Source organism: Phallusia mammillata, chromosome 4, assembly GCF_965637545.1.
Source record: "Phallusia mammillata chromosome 4, kaPhaMamm4.hap1.1, whole genome shotgun sequence".
In the NCBI taxonomy this organism is placed as follows: domain Eukaryota; kingdom Metazoa; phylum Chordata; class Ascidiacea; order Phlebobranchia; family Ascidiidae; genus Phallusia; species Phallusia mammillata.
The window spans coordinates 19,657,119-19,674,298 of record NC_137255.1 but is presented as its reverse complement, the minus strand read 5'-3'; the positions used below and the strand labels follow the sequence as shown (position 1 = coordinate 19,674,298).

At 36.1% G+C, this 17,180-nt stretch overlaps 3 protein-coding genes and 2 pseudogenes across 10 annotated transcripts in view; 3 read left to right on the top strand and 2 right to left on the bottom strand.

Annotated features, from left to right (window-relative positions):
- The first annotated feature begins 918 nt into the window (after positions 1 to 918).
- Positions 919 to 8,480, top strand: LOC145223584 (retinol dehydrogenase 12-like; annotated as a pseudogene).
- Positions 1,854 to 6,841, bottom strand: LOC145224686 (uncharacterized). Of its 4 annotated transcripts, none has more exons than XR_013859716.1 (7): positions 6,243 to 6,838; positions 3,770 to 3,993; positions 3,610 to 3,709; positions 3,206 to 3,495; positions 2,934 to 3,136; positions 2,168 to 2,295; positions 1,854 to 1,941 (listed from the first exon to the last, which is right to left on the bottom strand). XR_013859716.1 is itself a non-coding variant. In XM_080091243.1 (7 exons), exons 2-6 carry the CDS (start codon positions 3,972 to 3,974, stop codon positions 2,430 to 2,432), a joined length of 921 nt encoding a protein of 306 aa, XP_079947369.1. In that variant the 5' UTR covers positions 3,975 to 3,993; positions 6,243 to 6,837; the 3' UTR covers positions 2,229 to 2,295; positions 2,393 to 2,429. The 4 variants fall into 4 exon arrangements, 3 of the variants coding, with proteins under 3 accessions (XP_079947369.1, XP_079947368.1, XP_079947366.1); XM_080091243.1 differs by lacking the exon at positions 1,854 to 1,941 and adding an exon at positions 2,393 to 2,552 and having other exon boundaries at positions 2,229 to 2,295; positions 6,243 to 6,837; XM_080091242.1 differs by lacking the exons at positions 1,854 to 1,941; positions 2,168 to 2,295 and adding an exon at positions 2,534 to 2,615 and having other exon boundaries at positions 6,243 to 6,839.
- LOC145224688 (uncharacterized) lies at positions 3,993 to 6,243 on the bottom strand (annotated as a pseudogene).
- A 411-nt stretch (positions 8,481 to 8,891) lies between the features above and the next one.
- LOC145224696 (retinol dehydrogenase 12-like) lies at positions 8,892 to 11,509 on the top strand. Its single transcript, XM_080091258.1, has 6 exons — positions 8,892 to 9,177; positions 9,423 to 9,561; positions 9,731 to 9,840; positions 10,167 to 10,338; positions 10,875 to 11,094; positions 11,276 to 11,509. Exons 1-6 carry the CDS (start codon positions 8,986 to 8,988, stop codon positions 11,373 to 11,375), a joined length of 933 nt encoding a protein of 310 aa, XP_079947384.1. The 5' UTR covers positions 8,892 to 8,985; the 3' UTR covers positions 11,376 to 11,509.
- Positions 11,510 to 13,300: 1,791 nt separating this feature from the next.
- LOC145224690 (dedicator of cytokinesis protein 7-like) overlaps positions 13,301 to 17,180 on the top strand; it is a 30,483-nt gene continuing 26,603 nt past the window's right edge. For 3 of the 5 annotated variants that reach the window (XM_080091248.1, XM_080091247.1, XM_080091245.1), the window contains exons 1-8: positions 13,301 to 13,496; positions 14,631 to 14,733; positions 14,902 to 15,027; positions 15,125 to 15,216; positions 15,567 to 15,726; positions 16,018 to 16,143; positions 16,431 to 16,645; positions 16,929 to 17,058. In XM_080091248.1, coding sequence (XP_079947374.1) covers positions 13,396 to 13,496; positions 14,631 to 14,733; positions 14,902 to 15,027; positions 15,125 to 15,216; positions 15,567 to 15,726; positions 16,018 to 16,143; positions 16,431 to 16,645; positions 16,929 to 17,058 — 1,053 coding nt within the window. In that variant the 5' untranslated portion in view covers positions 13,301 to 13,395. Of the gene's footprint in view, positions 13,497 to 14,047; positions 14,386 to 14,630; positions 14,734 to 14,901; positions 15,028 to 15,124; positions 15,217 to 15,566; positions 15,727 to 16,017; positions 16,144 to 16,430; positions 16,646 to 16,928; positions 17,059 to 17,180 lie in introns of those variants that run through there. The other 2 variants (XM_080091246.1, XM_080091249.1) reach the window with 2 other exon arrangements.

Here is a 17,180-nt window from a genome sequence, read left to right as displayed (position 1 = left end):
TAAATTTAAGTGGGAGTGTTGTAAATTTTAAAGCTTGAAGGCGGTTTGAACTTGAAGGAGGAATTACAAGCTATTTGTCAGCAAGCAGCAATTATTGCAGTTAAGAAACTAAAATACAATTAATAGTCTGTACGCAAAAATTCAAGAAAGATGTTTAAATGAACAAGTTCTGAAACCAATGTAATGTGGTTGTTAAATTTGTTAGTTATGATACCAATAAAAAGCTGTATGGCTAGTTTTTTTTGTGTGACAATAATCTGTGAAGTGTCATAGAATATGTTGAAAACGCTGACTGTGACTAAATTTACTCAAATGAAACATGAAAATTTTTGTTGTCGAACTGAAATTCCTGTTGTGTTTTACCGTATTTACAACCGCTTCGTTTCGAAGCTGTGCCACGTATGTTTTTGTTTTTCACATTATGACTGAACGTTATTGTGTTTAGCCCGTCGCTGTGCAAGTAAACAAAATACACAAATGATGCCGTCTGCTGTTTACACTCGTGTACATTATTGCGTCACAATAAAATTGCGTCACAATGGGTTATTGTGTTTAGCCCGTCGCTGTGCAAGTTATTGTGTTTAGCCCGTCGCTGTGCAAGTAAACAAAATACACAAATGATGCCGTCTGCTGTTTACACTCGTGTACATTATTGCGTCACAATGGGCAGCACCCCCACAAATTTTAGGCACGAGCCGCCACTGCTTGTGAGAAAGGTGATGCAAAATGTCAAAACCCTTGGTGTCAAAAATAAGTTTACTTCACTTCTACAGATTGCAAGTAAAAAACTTGATTGTATCTTGTGGCGCGTTAATAAAAATCGTTTTATCATAGACTTTGTTAAAGTTAGACCTAATCACATAGACCTATAGGTACCATGTGTTAGGACGAAGCGCCTGTTCTGTATTTTCTGGAAAAATGACTGTTGGCACCTCATGTGAAAGCACACACTTATCATGTGCCAAATGACAGTGGACGGACTAAAATAGCGTCTGATTATTGTACCTAGCACGAATGTTCAGGAAACTGTAAGCTACGTCGTGATAGTGTAATGGTTCATGCTTGCAATCCCACGTCCTAGGCTTTCGTTACATACAGATGTCCCGTCTTTGCTTTTGTTCGGTACAGTTTACTTTTACAGCAACAACGATTGTGAGAACGGTTTAAAAAGTTAATTGTTTTCTAACTTTAGGTTGATGATTAAGCGCAAGGTTGATTAAACAGCTTTTGTTACATGTAGTTGGACTTAAGTTAATTGATAGACAAGCACGGCCTGGTTAGAATATGTCTTGCTTCGACTTCCATGATAAAGCCATGACAGTCTACTATTATTGCTGGATCTACACTCGCGACCAAAGCAATATTTACTAAAAAATGCGACGCCTTGTATTTGTTGCATAACCGATCGAGTATAGTTAATGTTATGTTTCTTGTGCAAAGCATCTTTTAACCACGTAAATTTAAAATGTGCCTACGAACACGAGGTCAGCATCGGGTAGCTGGGTAAGGAGTGACATCAAGTTAACTGGAAAGACAGTGATAATCACAGGAGCTAACAGACCCAGATAACATTTTTTGGTCGGCGTTACGTTGGTCGTACTGTTGCTTTTAATCGGCCCAACTTTGTCGGTAAAACGTTGGAGTAATGTGTTTTTGCTCATCGGCCCACGGTTGGCGTAAACCTTAGACCAACATTGGGCCAACTGGTCTTTGAAAATGAATTGTAATAACCAACGTTCCCCCAACTATCAATAGTGATGGCCCGACGTAATTTCTCTAACTTTCGCCTTCGTAGAACCAACATTACCACACAATCTTAATTCCCTACAATGGGCCAACAAGAGCACACAACGTTCTGTTGTAACAAAAGTTTATTAAACAAACGAATCCTACTCCATCAATCCTACTGCAGTCTCTTCAGGGATCACGACAAAGACGTGTCTGTAATGAAAGGCAAAAATGTTAATACTTGTACAATGGCAACTAAAAAGTTTAATTTACTTCCATAGTTACATTGGAGTTTAATTATTTACTGAAATTAAGAGATTACACACTTAAATGTTTAGGTTCAAGATGGCACATGAATTCAAAACACCATTAAACAGACAGCCAAGTTTAATTCGACAAACTGTATTAGATAGTGTGTTACACTTAAACTGGTAATGACCTGCACTTTCATTCAGCTCTCTTTTCGCCCTCCACCTCTGTCTTTGGCGAAGCGCAGCCAGTCTTTTATGATGTCATCAATTTCAGCACCTGTTGCTGTAGCTGTCCGGTGGTTTTTTCGAACAGCATCTGCAAAATAATTACTGGTAAAACTAGGTATACATTTAACCAAACAGTTTCTGTAGATTTTGGTCTGGTGTTTTTATTTGCTCAATTTTTTTCTTACTTTGAACCACTTTATGCAGCTTCAGAAGCAGAAAGGGTCACTTTGATCCTTTTCCCTTCATATTAAATTGTTGTGCTACAGTATTCCCCAAAAGGTGGCGCATGATATTTCTGGTTGTGTTTGCCACATCTTTTCCACCAATGCCACCAAGGCAGGGGTTCTTAACCTGGGGTGCACGCACCCCCAAGGGGTGCGAGAACTGTTCCTAGGGGGTGCGGGGATGCTGAATCATTAAGGTTGGTTAGGTCTATTCTATTTAAGCAATTACAGAAGGGGGAGCGAAAATTGGTTAGTGATTTGAAAGGGGGTGCGAAAATTGGTTGGTGATTTGAATGGGGTGCAGCAAGGAAAAAAGGTTAAGAACCACTGCACCAAGGAATGATGTCTAAATTGGTACAAGCAACAAATAACAGAAGTGCTACTACAAAAGTAGAGTTGGATATTTATAACTTTTTCTAACATGTGCACAGCATTACGGATGATAGGACTTTAGCTTTCTTTCGACTCATCAGTAAACAATTGCAAACTCTGTTAAACTTACCAGCTGTTTTTCTGTTTTACAGTCACTTAATAGTTCTTCAACAGTGTTTAAAGTTTCCATATTGCCCAAAGGAAGTTCAATTCCTGGTGGCAGTATTACTTCTGACAGTGAATTGGCATTGGCCAATGACCGAATAAGGAATGTGTTGTTTGCAATTTGCAACTTTATTTGTTCCAAACTTGCAAGTATCTTTTTTTCAACAGCTGAAAACATGCCGAAGTAACATTTGTAAACACTACAAACTTGTTAAAATTCTTAAGAAAATCACTTACTGGAAGGTATTGTGTAATAGGGTCTCTCAATAGTTCTCTGTGTGGAGGCAGTTTTGCTTTTGTGCCTTCTTGTCGATTCAATTGATGATGAGGATGGAGAGACCTCAATAGTGTCATCTGAGCTTACAATGTGGTGTCTCTCTGATGTAAATACTTCATTGTTTAGCAGTTGCTCTTTTAATTGACTTTCTGTAATGGCACTGCTTGTTCTTAAAAGTGGAACAACTGGTGCCGAACGCTTTTTAGGGCGGGAACACACTTCATCTTCATCATCATATCTGATGATTGGTCTAAATAAATAATTTAAACTGGTGACAAATATGTTGGTATCATATTTTCAATATATGCTGCATTTACATATTGCAGTTTTACTTATAATACAAACTATGCCAACATCATCTTGCCTCTTTTTACGCTTTGCTTTTGGAGTGTGGTCTGTATCAGTTTGGAGATCTGAAAAGTCTTCTGCCAACTTTAACTTCTCACGTGCTTTTAAATATGAATCTACACATAAACAACATTAAAATGTGTTAAATGTGAAAAAAAAACTTTTAAACAACTCACCAGTTTGGTACATTATTCTTTCAATGCCATACTTTGGCCAGGATGGAAGTGCATTAATTTGATTCTTTACAGCTTTGGTAATTTTTGTATTATCTTGATATGGAGGCCAGCCGCAGCACTGACCATCATTCTCCAACCATAATTGTGGAATTATTTCCACACTACATTCACCATCATGTTGTGTAAATTCAACCACAGCATACATTTTCAGTTACTCAAAAAATCTGCAACAACAAAAAAATGAAATAAAAACACATAACTACAAGCAGCGAAAAACTACAATGGTTCATTTTACCATTGTTCACAATGACTTACAACAAAAAGGATACCTATGTATATATTCATCACATTACTCCATAGTATTTATTTGCTTTATCCCCAACTAATTACTTGTTAAAAGCAGTCAGGTGTAACAAAAAAATAAAACCCAAAACACAATTTCAGAAATGGAAAAACAATTATCTCTTTCATGCAGTTCAACTGTGTACCAAGAAAATTGCAGTTTTTTGTATTGTAACATATTAAAATTACATTCAGTGAGCAAAGGACCATTGCTATGTCGGTGAAGAAATTTTACTGGCTTTTTGCTGTTAGGGGTAGTTAAACTTTGCTCAGAAAGGCGTCGTAGAACTTGTTGCAGTGGAGACTCTGGTTTACGCACCATTTTCTTTAAAAATTGTAAATAGTTTTCAAAGGGAAATGATGAGAATGTATCAAGGGGACCGTGAATTGTAACATCTTCACTGATGTGTATTAAACTGTGTACATTATACACAATGCTGTCAGCTCCATATAAAGCAGAATAGTGCTGAACAAAAGCTATCAGCAATTTGTCTGCATAATCGTGTAGTTTGAGATGTAATTTTGGACTTGCAAGTATTAATATTCCGACATGTAAAAGCATGAAGTTTTCATACACATCGGGATCCAAAATATCAATTAACACAACTGGGCCAGTGTATAACAAAAACTGGCGAAATTCTGTTGCCTTCCATCTTTCAAACTCATTTAAACCTCTGGGCAAATTCACTAGGTATATACTGCCGCAAAGACAGCAACGACTCGGATATACTTTTTATATGTCGGCTACTGATTCGCAGCGGCAATGGGCCTTTTGACCATAAAAATATTAGGCGCTCCATTACACCCAAGCACACTGAATGCATATAGTCCAAAGGAAAGTTAGAGACCATTCCAATATCAAGTGACAAAAGTGGTGACCTAGACATATGATGTTCTTCATCTATAATATCTTTAAATGAAGAATCCGTTCTCAGTTCTGCATTCTGTTGAAAGGTCATTCTATGATTTATCCAAGTGCCATGATCCGTGCACTTGTCACAACCGGCATATCCATTGTGTTGCTTGACACATTTGACCAGTGACCGAGCTGGGGCATCACATATAACCGCTGACAAAATAACTCTGTACTGCATGTCGTTAAACAATAGACCGTCTTTCTGAATGGATGTCATATCATTGATAAAATCCTCAAGATACTCACTAACCGGTTTTGGTTTTGTCAGGCCATGATAGATGCCAATAAGAAATGGTTTTTCATTTAAAAAAACCCTTAACATTCCTTGCTTTGTTAACATTCCTTGCTTGCTTTCAAAATTGATCATTGGTACTTTTAAAGAGTGGCAGCCCATCAATATTTATTTGCAGTCTCAAAGTGCTACCACATTCAGGCAATAATGAAACCCGTTTTAACTCTTTGCAAATACATGTACTAATGCCAAAATGGTAATACTGCCCACCAGAAATTTGTTTTGTTTCGTATGATGTACATGTTCCCAGCAGTGTGCGAGGGTCTTTAGGAAGGTCAGGATGTTTTACTCTTATGTTGCCCACAAAGCAATTTCAGCCTGCAGGTTGAAAATATCAGCATCATTTTTTAAACCCTGGTCTATAGAAAACAAATCGTCATCAGAATGTTTCTCTTCGACTTGACATTGCATGTCTGACTCAGTGTCACTTGAACCTGTACTAACATTATCTGTAAAATGGTTAGAACTACTACCACTATTTTCCAAAAGACAGTCACCATTTTGTAAATCCAAAGTTCGAGGATGGGGATTTGGGGAAGCTTTATTCTGTGAAGAAACTTCCAAATAGCATTCTTGAACTTTTTGCTTAACTCTACGTCGAATTGTCCAATACGATTTTTCTCTTGGAATCATTATAATTACAAATTAACACACTTAGTTTTTTAATGCACCAACAGTAGCACACATATCACACAGTTTATTAGATTTTATAATGGCTGGCAGAAAGTTGCAGCCAAAATTGGGTAAATGTAATGCAAAGCTAAAATTTCGTTTTTTTACTTTTAATAAGCTGGTAGTTATAGCGCAAATATAGTTGGCGAGAACAAACAGAAAACGTTTCTGTCAAGATTACATTAAAATATTAATTAAAAACTTCAATTTGCATGTAGTTTACATAAATTCAACATATTTTTTTCACCAACCTTCCTCGTTGCTTTTGTCCACCGAAAGGGAAGAAAGGGCGCGAAATCGAATCACGAGACCTGCAATTCATAGAAATCAAAAATTGTTATAACTGTTATAGTTTTTTTTTAATTAAAATAAACGTTTTTCACGGCACCAACACCAGTTTTTCACTAGTATTACTTTCTAGTAACTTTTCTACAAATTTAAGTCAAATTTTAAATCCCAAAACAAATTGTTTTGTCGTAAAACACACTGCCTCCAACAGTTTATACTTTATTGAGTAAATAATTTTTGTTTCATATATGATACACAACTACGTATATCACAATCAAGAGCAACAAAAATTTTAAGTAAAAAATGTTCAATGTATAGCGCCAACGTTGGCACACTCCAACAGAAAACCAACGACAGAGCGCCATCGTTGGGAAAATGCTATTGAGTTTGTTTGTACGTTTCAAACTGTTCCACCACAGAAACACGGATGGATTTCTAATTTCTTTACATGTCAATAGATTTTACGCATTTCAAGGAGGTTTTGAGTTTTAACACTAACAGTTAGCCAACGTTTGTCCAATTATATATTTAGACGATTAGCCAACGCCAACCAAAAAGATGTTGGCCAACGGTTACCCAACTAAGCCTTGCTATCTGGGGAGGTATTGGCCTTAAAACTGCAGTAAATTTGGTCAAGAGAAAAGCACGAGTGATAATTGCTTGCAGAAGCCTGGAACGAGGTGGTGATGCTAAAGACCGGGTAAGATTAATGGAATAGTTGCTTAGGTGTATTGGGTAGAGTTACAACATTGGAAGACCCCACACAGTAAGGTTTTACAACATTGGAAGTTCTGAATCTATCGTCATTTGAATCTATCAGAAAGTTTGACCGAAGCTCACGAAAATGAAACTATTTTGTGACAGGTATCATGGGAAGCTCCGTGAAGAAAACAAGTGATGGATTCGAAATAAATGTTGGAGTGAACCATTTAGGTCATTTTCTGTTGACAAATCTCTTACTCGACCTGATTAAGGTTCGTGCCATATATAGTCATTATCAGGACTAAAATAAGTTTGTGCAAATTTTAAACAAAAAGAATATCACAAACGCCTAAGTTAAATGTGCCAACAAGGAATTTACGACAAAGACAAAATGACAATGGTTACATTGTACATAATTATGCATGTGTTTTATATGTGTATATATATGAATTTCAACTACCAACTGACGAATAATAAATTATTCTTAGGTTATTGGTTTCGAAGGAACTTAAAATAGTCGATTTCCGGGCATCTCTAATTTAAAAATTTATGAATGATTGGATACAAGTGTTAAAACAGTTACACTTCTTGTTGCAGAGGAGTGCTCGATCTCGTATCGTTGTTGTTTCCTCAGGAGCACATAAACAGGCAAAGCGTATACAGTGGGATAAGTTGAACACTGAAAACACTTCGAGTTCGTTCGAGAAGTATGCTGAGAGCAAGCTTATGAATATTCTCTTCGTAAAGGAACTGGCTGTACGTCTTGAAGGTATGCCGAACTCGTTTTATATTCAACTTATAAAAAGACTGTATTGCGTTAGACCTAATTTGTTTTTGTGTCTTACGTCAGCCACTAAATGATGGCAATTTTGATATTTTACGATTAAATACAAACAGAAAGTGCGTATTTAATCTCAAGAAATACGCAAATTCTTAATTTTCTACCAGGTCTACTTTTTTTTAGGAACAAATGTGTCGGCATACGCACTGCATCCTGGCGCAGTGCAAACTGATATGTGGAATAATATGTTTGATGGTCATGTATCATGCTGGATGTCCTGTTTAGGTTGTTGCACGTATCCAATGCGAAGAGTTGCTTTTAAAACTGCTGTACATGGGGGCACAGACCAGTATATATTGCGCAATCGCCCCCGAACTGACAGACGTTAGCGGTAAATACTTCAGGTGAGCTGCACTGCACTGGTAATCATAAACAATTTTTGCGTTAAGGCTGGCTACTTGGCTGGAATTTTTGTAGTCAACAGACAGCCAGCTGCATGTTACAAATGTAGGTGACTCTTTCATTTTCCCAAAATGGGCACCTTAAATAACAGTCTTGGCTATTGAGTTAATTTTCCAATGAGTTTTGTGCTTCCTTTTGCAGCGATTGCAAGATTGCAAATGAAAGCAGTGCCGCTAAAAAGGTTGAAGACGCAAAACGGCTGTGGGAGGTGAGCGAAGAACTCACAGGACTTAAACCAACTCAGCAAATGAAATAAAAAATAGCCATTTTACTTTGGTTTTGTATGTTTCTTATTTGCATATTTTGTTGTATCAATAGCAAAAACAGAAATACTTTGCCATGGTAATTTGCCAACTCTTAAATGTGTTTCACATCATTGCAATGTTGCATAATTTCGCATATTGGGACCCAAGTCAGTTCCATACTTCAGTACACGTACGCACCTAGCATAAATTCATTTATTGTTTCAATCAATTCATTCCTTGGTATAATAACGTAACAATTGCATCTCATAACGTCACAACGGTCGTTAATGCTGGAATTGAAAGTATCAAGAAAAAGAACAACGTTGCTTATTTTTTGTTGGCAACTACCTAATCCAAAATGCTGAGTCATTGTTGCGACTTAATAATTAACACTGCTTGGTTACGAGATACGTACGCCTTTTTCTAAATGCTACGCTTGCGGCGTAGATCTACTGTCTGACTTCCGAGTTGCCAGCAACTATTCTTGTGAGTACGTGCGTTGCGTAAGTGTATAAAATGCCATCAAATACCAAATCAGCATCAGGCAGTTGGGTGAGAAGCAACGTAACGTTAACTGGAAAGACAGTAGTAATCACAGGAGCTAACACAGGCATCGGTCTTGAAACTGCAATTGATTTGGTCAAGAGAGATGCCAAAGTAATTATAGCTTGCAGAAGCCTGGAACGTGCCGGTGAAGCAAAAAGCAGGGTACGGTTTTTATATCATATCTTTTCCAAGCTATTTGTGTTATGTTAGGTCACATATAGGCTACCATCAGGCTAGGCTTAAGAGAGACCATTGTATTTCCGCCCATATGTTTGATTTGGTTATCTTACATTCCATCGCTTCTTATTTACTTTGGTGTAATCAAGTCGCATCAACACATTTCATTGACCAACCTTCATAAACCTTTGACAGTGTAAGTTTGTTGGGTCATTGTCGATTTTTTATAGGTTATAAAAGAAACGGAATGTGACGACTCCAAAATTATTGTGAAACATTTGGACCTTTCGTCATTCGATTCAATCAAACAGTTTGCTGCTGACGTCAATGAAACGGAAGAAAGGCTTGACATCCTCATTAACAATGCAGGTATGATATTCTATATTTGCATTTGTAACCGTTTTTTGTTTGATTTTCTGGGGCTATAGCCTGGCAAACAACCAAAGCATGACAGTGCGTAAAACGCGCCCCGGCGAGTTTTCTATGCCTCAACGAAGCTGTTTAAGTCCACGAAAGGTGATACCCAACATGTTTTAAGGTGTAATGGTGTGCCCGGAAGGGAAAACAAAGGACGGATTTGAAATCCAGTTTGGAGTAAACCATCTCGGCCATTTTCTCTTAACCAACCTGTTGCTCGATTTGATTAAGGTTTGTGACCGCACAGCTACGATTGTTATACATGCTACCAAAAGAAATACCTGTAGTTTTGCAGTTCACGAGTTAAAATGTGTTACTACTTGCCTGAGTTACTAAAAACGGTTTAGGAACGAAGGCAATCTTGAAGTAATTATTATTTTTTCACTATTTGTGTCTAATCTATGCCTTTGGATCACATATATAACTCGCGTTATCATCAAACGTGACTGACAAAAACGGCTTTTGGTCACGCTTAGCCCATACTAAATTCAAAATGCCAATTCAGAAAAACTTACCCGTCTTGGGTCTAACCACGTGTTATCATATAATTGGTAAAGAGAAGTGCACCCAGCCGTATCGTCGTGCTTTCGTCTGCTGCACACAAACAGTGCGGAAAAATTCGCTGGGACGACCTGAACATGAGCAAGAACTATTCTGCCAGTGATGCGTACTGCCAAAGCAAACTGATGAACGTCCTTTTTGTCAAAGAACTTGCTGAACGCCTTAAAGGTATGTCGTTGCTGCGGTGCTCTCTTCTATCCCGTGTCCATGGCCGTTGGTCCGATCGGACTTTATGTTTGTTTCCACAATTGTTGCCGGTCACTGGTTTCGAACAGTTTTGTGAAAATAGTAATTATCGATTCCTTTGAAATGAATTCTAGAATAAACTTATTGCATGTAATTATTGTTTTAGCCAAAAGTAACGTTGCTGCTGGTCCGGTAGGGCCACAATTTGAAACAAGTTCGATCAGACCGACGGAAATAAAAACGGGATATTTGATGAGCGATCCATGGTTAAAATGCGCTTAGCAATACAAAACCTTAAATTATACGAATGATTGGTGCTATACAAAGCTGTATGCAAGTGCGAAATTTGGACCCGAACCTGATCCTACCGGTATTTTTTAAGTAAGTTATAAAACTATTGCGGAGTGTTAAGTCAGATTCATTTCATTGAAAACTTAAAGCCAAACCCATGCGGAAAAGTCCGGCCCGACGATTGGGTGCTAACATTTTCCATTCTTATCATTTCCATATCAATTCAGGAACAAATGTGTCGGCGTACGCTTTACATCCTGGCGTGGTGCAAACAGATTTGTGGAGGCATTTATACGACGGCAATGTATCGTGCTGGAGGTCCTGTTTGAACTGCTGTATGTATCCCATACGAAAAGCTGCGTTCAAAACTGCCGTTCATGGGGCACAGACCAGTATTTATTGCGCGATCGCCCCTGAATTGGAAAACGTCAGTGGAAAATATTTCAGGTATAATGGTTTTAGGAATCGGGGTTAAAACTGAAATATAGCAACAATAATATGAAAATGTAGACTATTTTTTGGACTCTTTCATATAGGCCTAGTACTAAACTAAAATTTATTCTTCGTTGAAATGAACCGTTGCGTGAAAGCAATTATAGCCTACGATCCTAATTTTTTCACATTTCAGCGACTGCAAGATTACCAATGAAAGCAACGCCGCAAAAAAACTCGACGAGGCTAAACGTTTGTGGGAAGTTAGCGAAGAACTTACCGGCTTCTCGTCATAGAAACCCACATGGTTTTGATTTGATGGAAATTTCTAGCATTTGTAGCTTTTTGTAACTTATTTTCGCGACTTTTACACCATTCTTTCCAATTTCTTCAATTGGTTGCATAAATAAAATATTAGATTGTTGCTTCATGAGTTTTTTAACTCTGTGGTTTAAATTTAAATTAAAAAAGGTTAATATCAAAGTCCAGGTAGGCTAATATTGCGAATTAACATATGTTTGCGATATGGCAACGAGGGATTAATTGAGATCGCTGGCGTAGCCTACTAACCTGTGTTTTACGAGAAGCCTTTTTTAATAAATCTAAAATGTTGTAAGGGGTGCGTGGTACCTTTGGCCAACCCTATAGCTACGCCAGTGCTGAGATAGGTAAAATTTACTTTTACAACACACTAAAAAGGGATTGGAATCAACTTGATTGAGATGGTTTCTGATTCAGGCAACACACGTGGGTTTCGACTTTCCTGTTTTCTTTACGTTAAATTCGATTCCGTTTTGCGCTATGTCCGAAAGGCCGAGTCAGTTTATGCAATATCCTATTGCCAAGCGCAGAGAGATATTTTATATGAAGAGGTGTATGGAACTCGTCTATGATATTGTGGATGACAACCTCTTTTACAAAGTAATAGTATGCTATCGTTAGAATTCAATAATACCGCTCAACAGTAGGCTACCATACAGGAAGTCAATCAGAATTTGAAAGCTATTGCACACAGATACGGATTTTGCTTGTGAGAAAGGTGATGCAAAATGTCAAAACACTTGGTGTCAAAAATAAGTTTACTTCACTTCTACAGATTGCAAGAAGAAACTTGATTGTATCTTGTGGTGCGTTAATAAAAATACTGCGTAGTGGACACGCGTGACTGACGTTTGTTAACTAAATATCATCAAAGGCGGACACTCGGACAGCATTGTAGTTTTAAGTAAATTGCTAAGATAGCGTAAATGGGCGATACCAATACAATTTATATTATGACTCTTGTTCATAAACTTAATTAAAGTCTCAGCCGGTACCAGAGCACACGGCAACAAAACGGTGCAGTTACTAAAAAAAACTACGCACTGCTAAAAGCAAAACAAACAAATAAAAGGAGTCAACAAAAGAGCAAGTGGTGGGAGTAAGGAGCAGACGGCGGATGCATGACCAACCCCCCAGTTATTATAATTTGTTAGAAACTAACTAGGAAGTAAATCTTTGATAGCTGTGCTGTGCTTATGCAAGTCTACAAAAATGTTTGAAAAAAACGATAAACTTTTGTGTGTATTTTGCAAAGCTTATGTAATTGTGGTTGTTAGTTGTTACATGACGTGAAAACTGTTTAATGCAATAACTCTGAAAGAACAGGTTGGCTGCAATTTACTTCCTTTTACTCCTACTGTTTAACAAGTAACAGTCACTGGTAAAGGTGGAAAAATCTGGAGTTTTTGTCATAATTAAATTTGTTGATTTATTTTAGTATTTCTGACTTTGTTTAACAGCTAAAACAGAATTGGTTTTCAAAAAAGTTGTAACATGTTTTTGAAATAACATTTTACAAAGTATTTTTACATATTTTTTTATCTGTTTGAAAATTGTATACAGCATTCTTTCTGTTCTTGAAAAATACCACATTAACATTTTTTTAAAATGTACACCTTATTAAAAAAATTTTGTCACATCTCAATGAAATAATTAAACAAACATTATCCTGCCAATATATCACCTAGTGTCAAATTACTTAAAATTATATTTAATCTTTGTATAAATGTCTGTTTGTGGAAAACGTTTAGTTAAATGTGCTGTATTTTTATAAATTTCATATATATTGTGTGACCATACAGCTTTTTGGGAAAGAGAATAGTTGCATTTATTTTGTGATTTATAATCAGTACTAAAAAATATTTTAGCATTATGTCATCTATAATAATGTTATGTTAATCTAATATTATTTGACAAGATTTTTAGGGAGCAAAGTGAAGGCTACTATGTAAGTAAATCTGCTCTAAGATATTTCACTGTTTCGAAAAAATACAAATGTCGATGTCATCTGAAATTGCTGACATTTTGAGTGGATTAAACAGTGCAATTGATGTGGGGTCTGGCCTTGGAACAAGATACGGAAGTGTTAAACTTCGGTAAGTATTTAAAACAGCACATAAAGAAACCAAGATAAAGTTGAAATATAGTTCTATATATGTTATGAGGTGCTTAATAGCCTCATTTGAATCCCTTAAGTCAAGGTTAACAAACAATAAACACTGTTGGAAGTATCAAGGAAGAACAAACAAAACACTTTTTAAAAAATTAAAAGACTCATACTTGTAAAAAAAAACTTTGGTAAAAAGAGGATAAACAATTTGTTTATCTGTTGTTAATAAAAGTTTTCACACAAATTAAACTACTTTTTATGTTTTTAAAAAATATTAATATTTGAGCTGGTTCAAAATAAAACTGTAACTTACTACTGAATAAATACTGATATTCAGAAAGGTTCTAATACTAAGAAATTGCTAAATTTAAATATTAATGCTTCCAAAATGCATAATTGCAGAGTTTTTTTATTTATTTATTTAAAAGCCTAATAAACTGACAAAAAAACTTATATTTAGTAAATCTTCCCTGTACAAATCTCACACTCTTGCTACTGTTTGTTTTAAGTGTATTGTTAGTAGGTAAGCCACTATATGACTTAATTAGTCAACAACACAGCACAGCTTGGCTCTAATTTGTTGCCTGCTATGTCATTTCCTCCCAGTTTCCTGTGTTTGTGAAACGCTAATAGAAGGTTATTGAGGAACACATCAAAACATTCTGGTTAAACACACAAAACTGTGTGAAGCTTACAGTGCCTTGAAAGCAGCATAACCAATAAAGTTTAAAACTGTATTAAACATTAATGTTAACTTAGTTACAGCATATTAGATTTGTACATGGCAGCTTAGGTTAGTTTCAGAAAGGTGTGATGTCAGTAGAACACGAGGATGCCTTGTCAGCCCCAGTTTTTGGGACCTTTGTACTTCGCAGGTGCGAAATTAGGGAAATTGTAGTTGCTGTGTTTCAAAGTTTTAATGTTTCAGTTATTTCATAGTCAAAATATAGTAGCTATACCTACTTTAAAATCGATACACCTTTTTGTAATAGATAGTTATGCATGCTGGGTATCATATAAATATTTATATTTGCTGGCAATTTACAAAGAAACCAGTGGTTTAAAGTTTAGACAGATTGTTCTGTTCTATTGTATTAACATACTTTTATATTTTATAAAGCAGTGGATCCCAGAGTGAGGGGAGAAGGCAAATACCATCACAGTATCTTGAGTCTGTGTCATCGCACGCCTCACTAGTGGAAAATGCTGGATATGGATCTAATGTGAGTACAAAAATTTCCCTATACTAAACAATTCATCTGTTCAAATTGAAATTCAAGAACAATTTTCCTAATATATTTCGATTAGCTTTTGCTTTGGTTTCATCTAATTACAAACTACTCGATGTTTTCATTAAACAATACAAAAACGGTTATTTTTGTGATAATTAGACATCATGGATGGATGTAGTTGAGCCGCTGGACTTGGAGCAAGAAATTGAGGCTCAACTGGAGGCAGTTGTGGGTAAAGATGATTGTATCAGAGACCTTGCTGACTTTCCAGTAAATGATTTACAGGTAATAACACTTTGATAATAGAAGATAAATCCTCAACTATGTGTTTTAAGTGTAACTCTTTTTGACAATGGATTTGTATTTGTTTTTTATTCTTCAGATGGTTGTAAATGAAAGGCAACATCGTACACTTAAACCTCCGATACCAAAAGATGGTCTTGAGCTAACTACTCAACTTGCTGGTTGCATTAAGTAAGCAGTTTGCTATTTATATTATACTCATTTATACTATTTTGGTAAGCAGGGGTGTCTTAAGGTTTAAGAGACCAAAGCACTTGTGACTTTAATGTCAATATATCTGTGCAGAGTTGGTGGTTGTTGTGCAAGTCAAGTCTGAAATCTGATATAATTGTTGTTTTGTTACAATATTTACAATCATAGCTGATAATGCAGTATCAATTAAACAAATCACACTTGGTGGTACATGTAAATGCAGTGTCAGCAGTAAAATTATTCATTGAAAAATCTGTAATGTTTCTTTTTCCTTGACGCCCTAAAAATCCAACCCTGGTTGTAAAGAAAACTAATATTTTTTGTTTCAGAACATTTACACAGGATTACATGGTTGTTCAACGAAACTATGAGGATTATAGCTCTGGTAAATTGGTGCAAAAAGCAAAGGAAAGGGAAAGTGACCTGAAAAGCCAACTCCCTAAACAAGTGTTTGAAGGAGATTTAGAGGAGGAACCAACTGCTGAAGAGGTAAGCTGGATTGGTGAATTACTTTATGAAAAAACAAGGATGTAATGTTTTAAAAAACCATTAATTGTGTGTGCTTGGCAAGTACTAACTACACTTTTTTGTATCTTTTTTGTACCAGTATGCAATCCAATACACTAAAGTGCCTATCTTAATTACTTAACAGCTATTTCTTGCCGTTCATACTGGTTGAATAGTCAAAAATCAAATTTGTAACAAGCTGATGGGCTTGATGTTAGTTGTATATCTCACAGATTAAAGAGGCTTTTTTGCTAATAATCTGCTACTATTTAGATTGCCAATGAAAACAATAGTTCTGACCAGTCCAAGTCAAGAGGAAGTTGGGCCTCAAGTGTAATTAACTTGAAAAACTCACAGGCTGATGTTCTCATGGAAACAGTGCTTGACTCTACACCCCAGGTACTACATTAAAACTCTTTGATCCATTTTTAAATCAATGTACTATTTTTTTATAGTTATAGTTTCTGACGTAAATGATTACATTTAAGTTGCCATTAAACTTGTCTTCTTTCCCTAATATACGCAGCAGGCTACCTTACAGCCTTGAAATGTTCACTAAATATATTTTACAATTTAAAAAGATTGCTGGTAGGCCCATCCTTTGTTTATCAGAAATTACAACGTTTAAGGAAAAGGTTTGGGAAATTAAAAAACTCATTTACTTTATTTTATTTTTTGCAATCTAGGATGAAATTGATGAAGAAAATGCAAAGCTTCGTTCAGAAGGAAGATTTCCTCATCTTTTTTCCTTGTACTTGCCATGTCACAATTCAAACTCATCTTCAAATGCCAGTCAGGGAACTTTCGAGGACAGCGAATTTCCAATAGAAACCCTGGACAGCCCACCTACACCCATGGAACACTTTGGATACAGACTTCTAGTGAAATGCCTCAGTCTTGAGTATGTATTGGCCATAAAAACAAATTTGAAGTAAACACCAAACCAAATGTTTGAATAAATATAGTGTTAGTAGGTATATTTCATAAACTTTTCCTTTTTGGTCAACTGGAAAATGTAAACAAATCATCCAACATTTCAATGACTTATAAGTTTTTTTTTATCAGGTAATGTCAGCTACTTAACACAATCCTGATAAAGGTGTCCGGAATGAGTTGTCGAAATGCTGGTCCTCAAATGATAAATCTTTGCAGTTGTGTTCATTTGTTGTATGTTTTGGTTACAGACTGGAAATGGATGTGGAGCCAATATTTGCATCAATTGCTTTGTATGATACCAAACAAAAGAAGAAAATTTCAGAAAACTTTCATTTTGATCTCAATTCTGACGCCATGAAAAAAATGATGAGACAAGAGGTGAAATACTTTGGTTATTAAGTTGTGTTAGTTTCAGACTTTTAACCTAAGGTCCATAACAGCATAAACTGCTGGACGCCTTGTTTTACAGTCATTAGTTACCATTCTTTCAAGTTAAACAA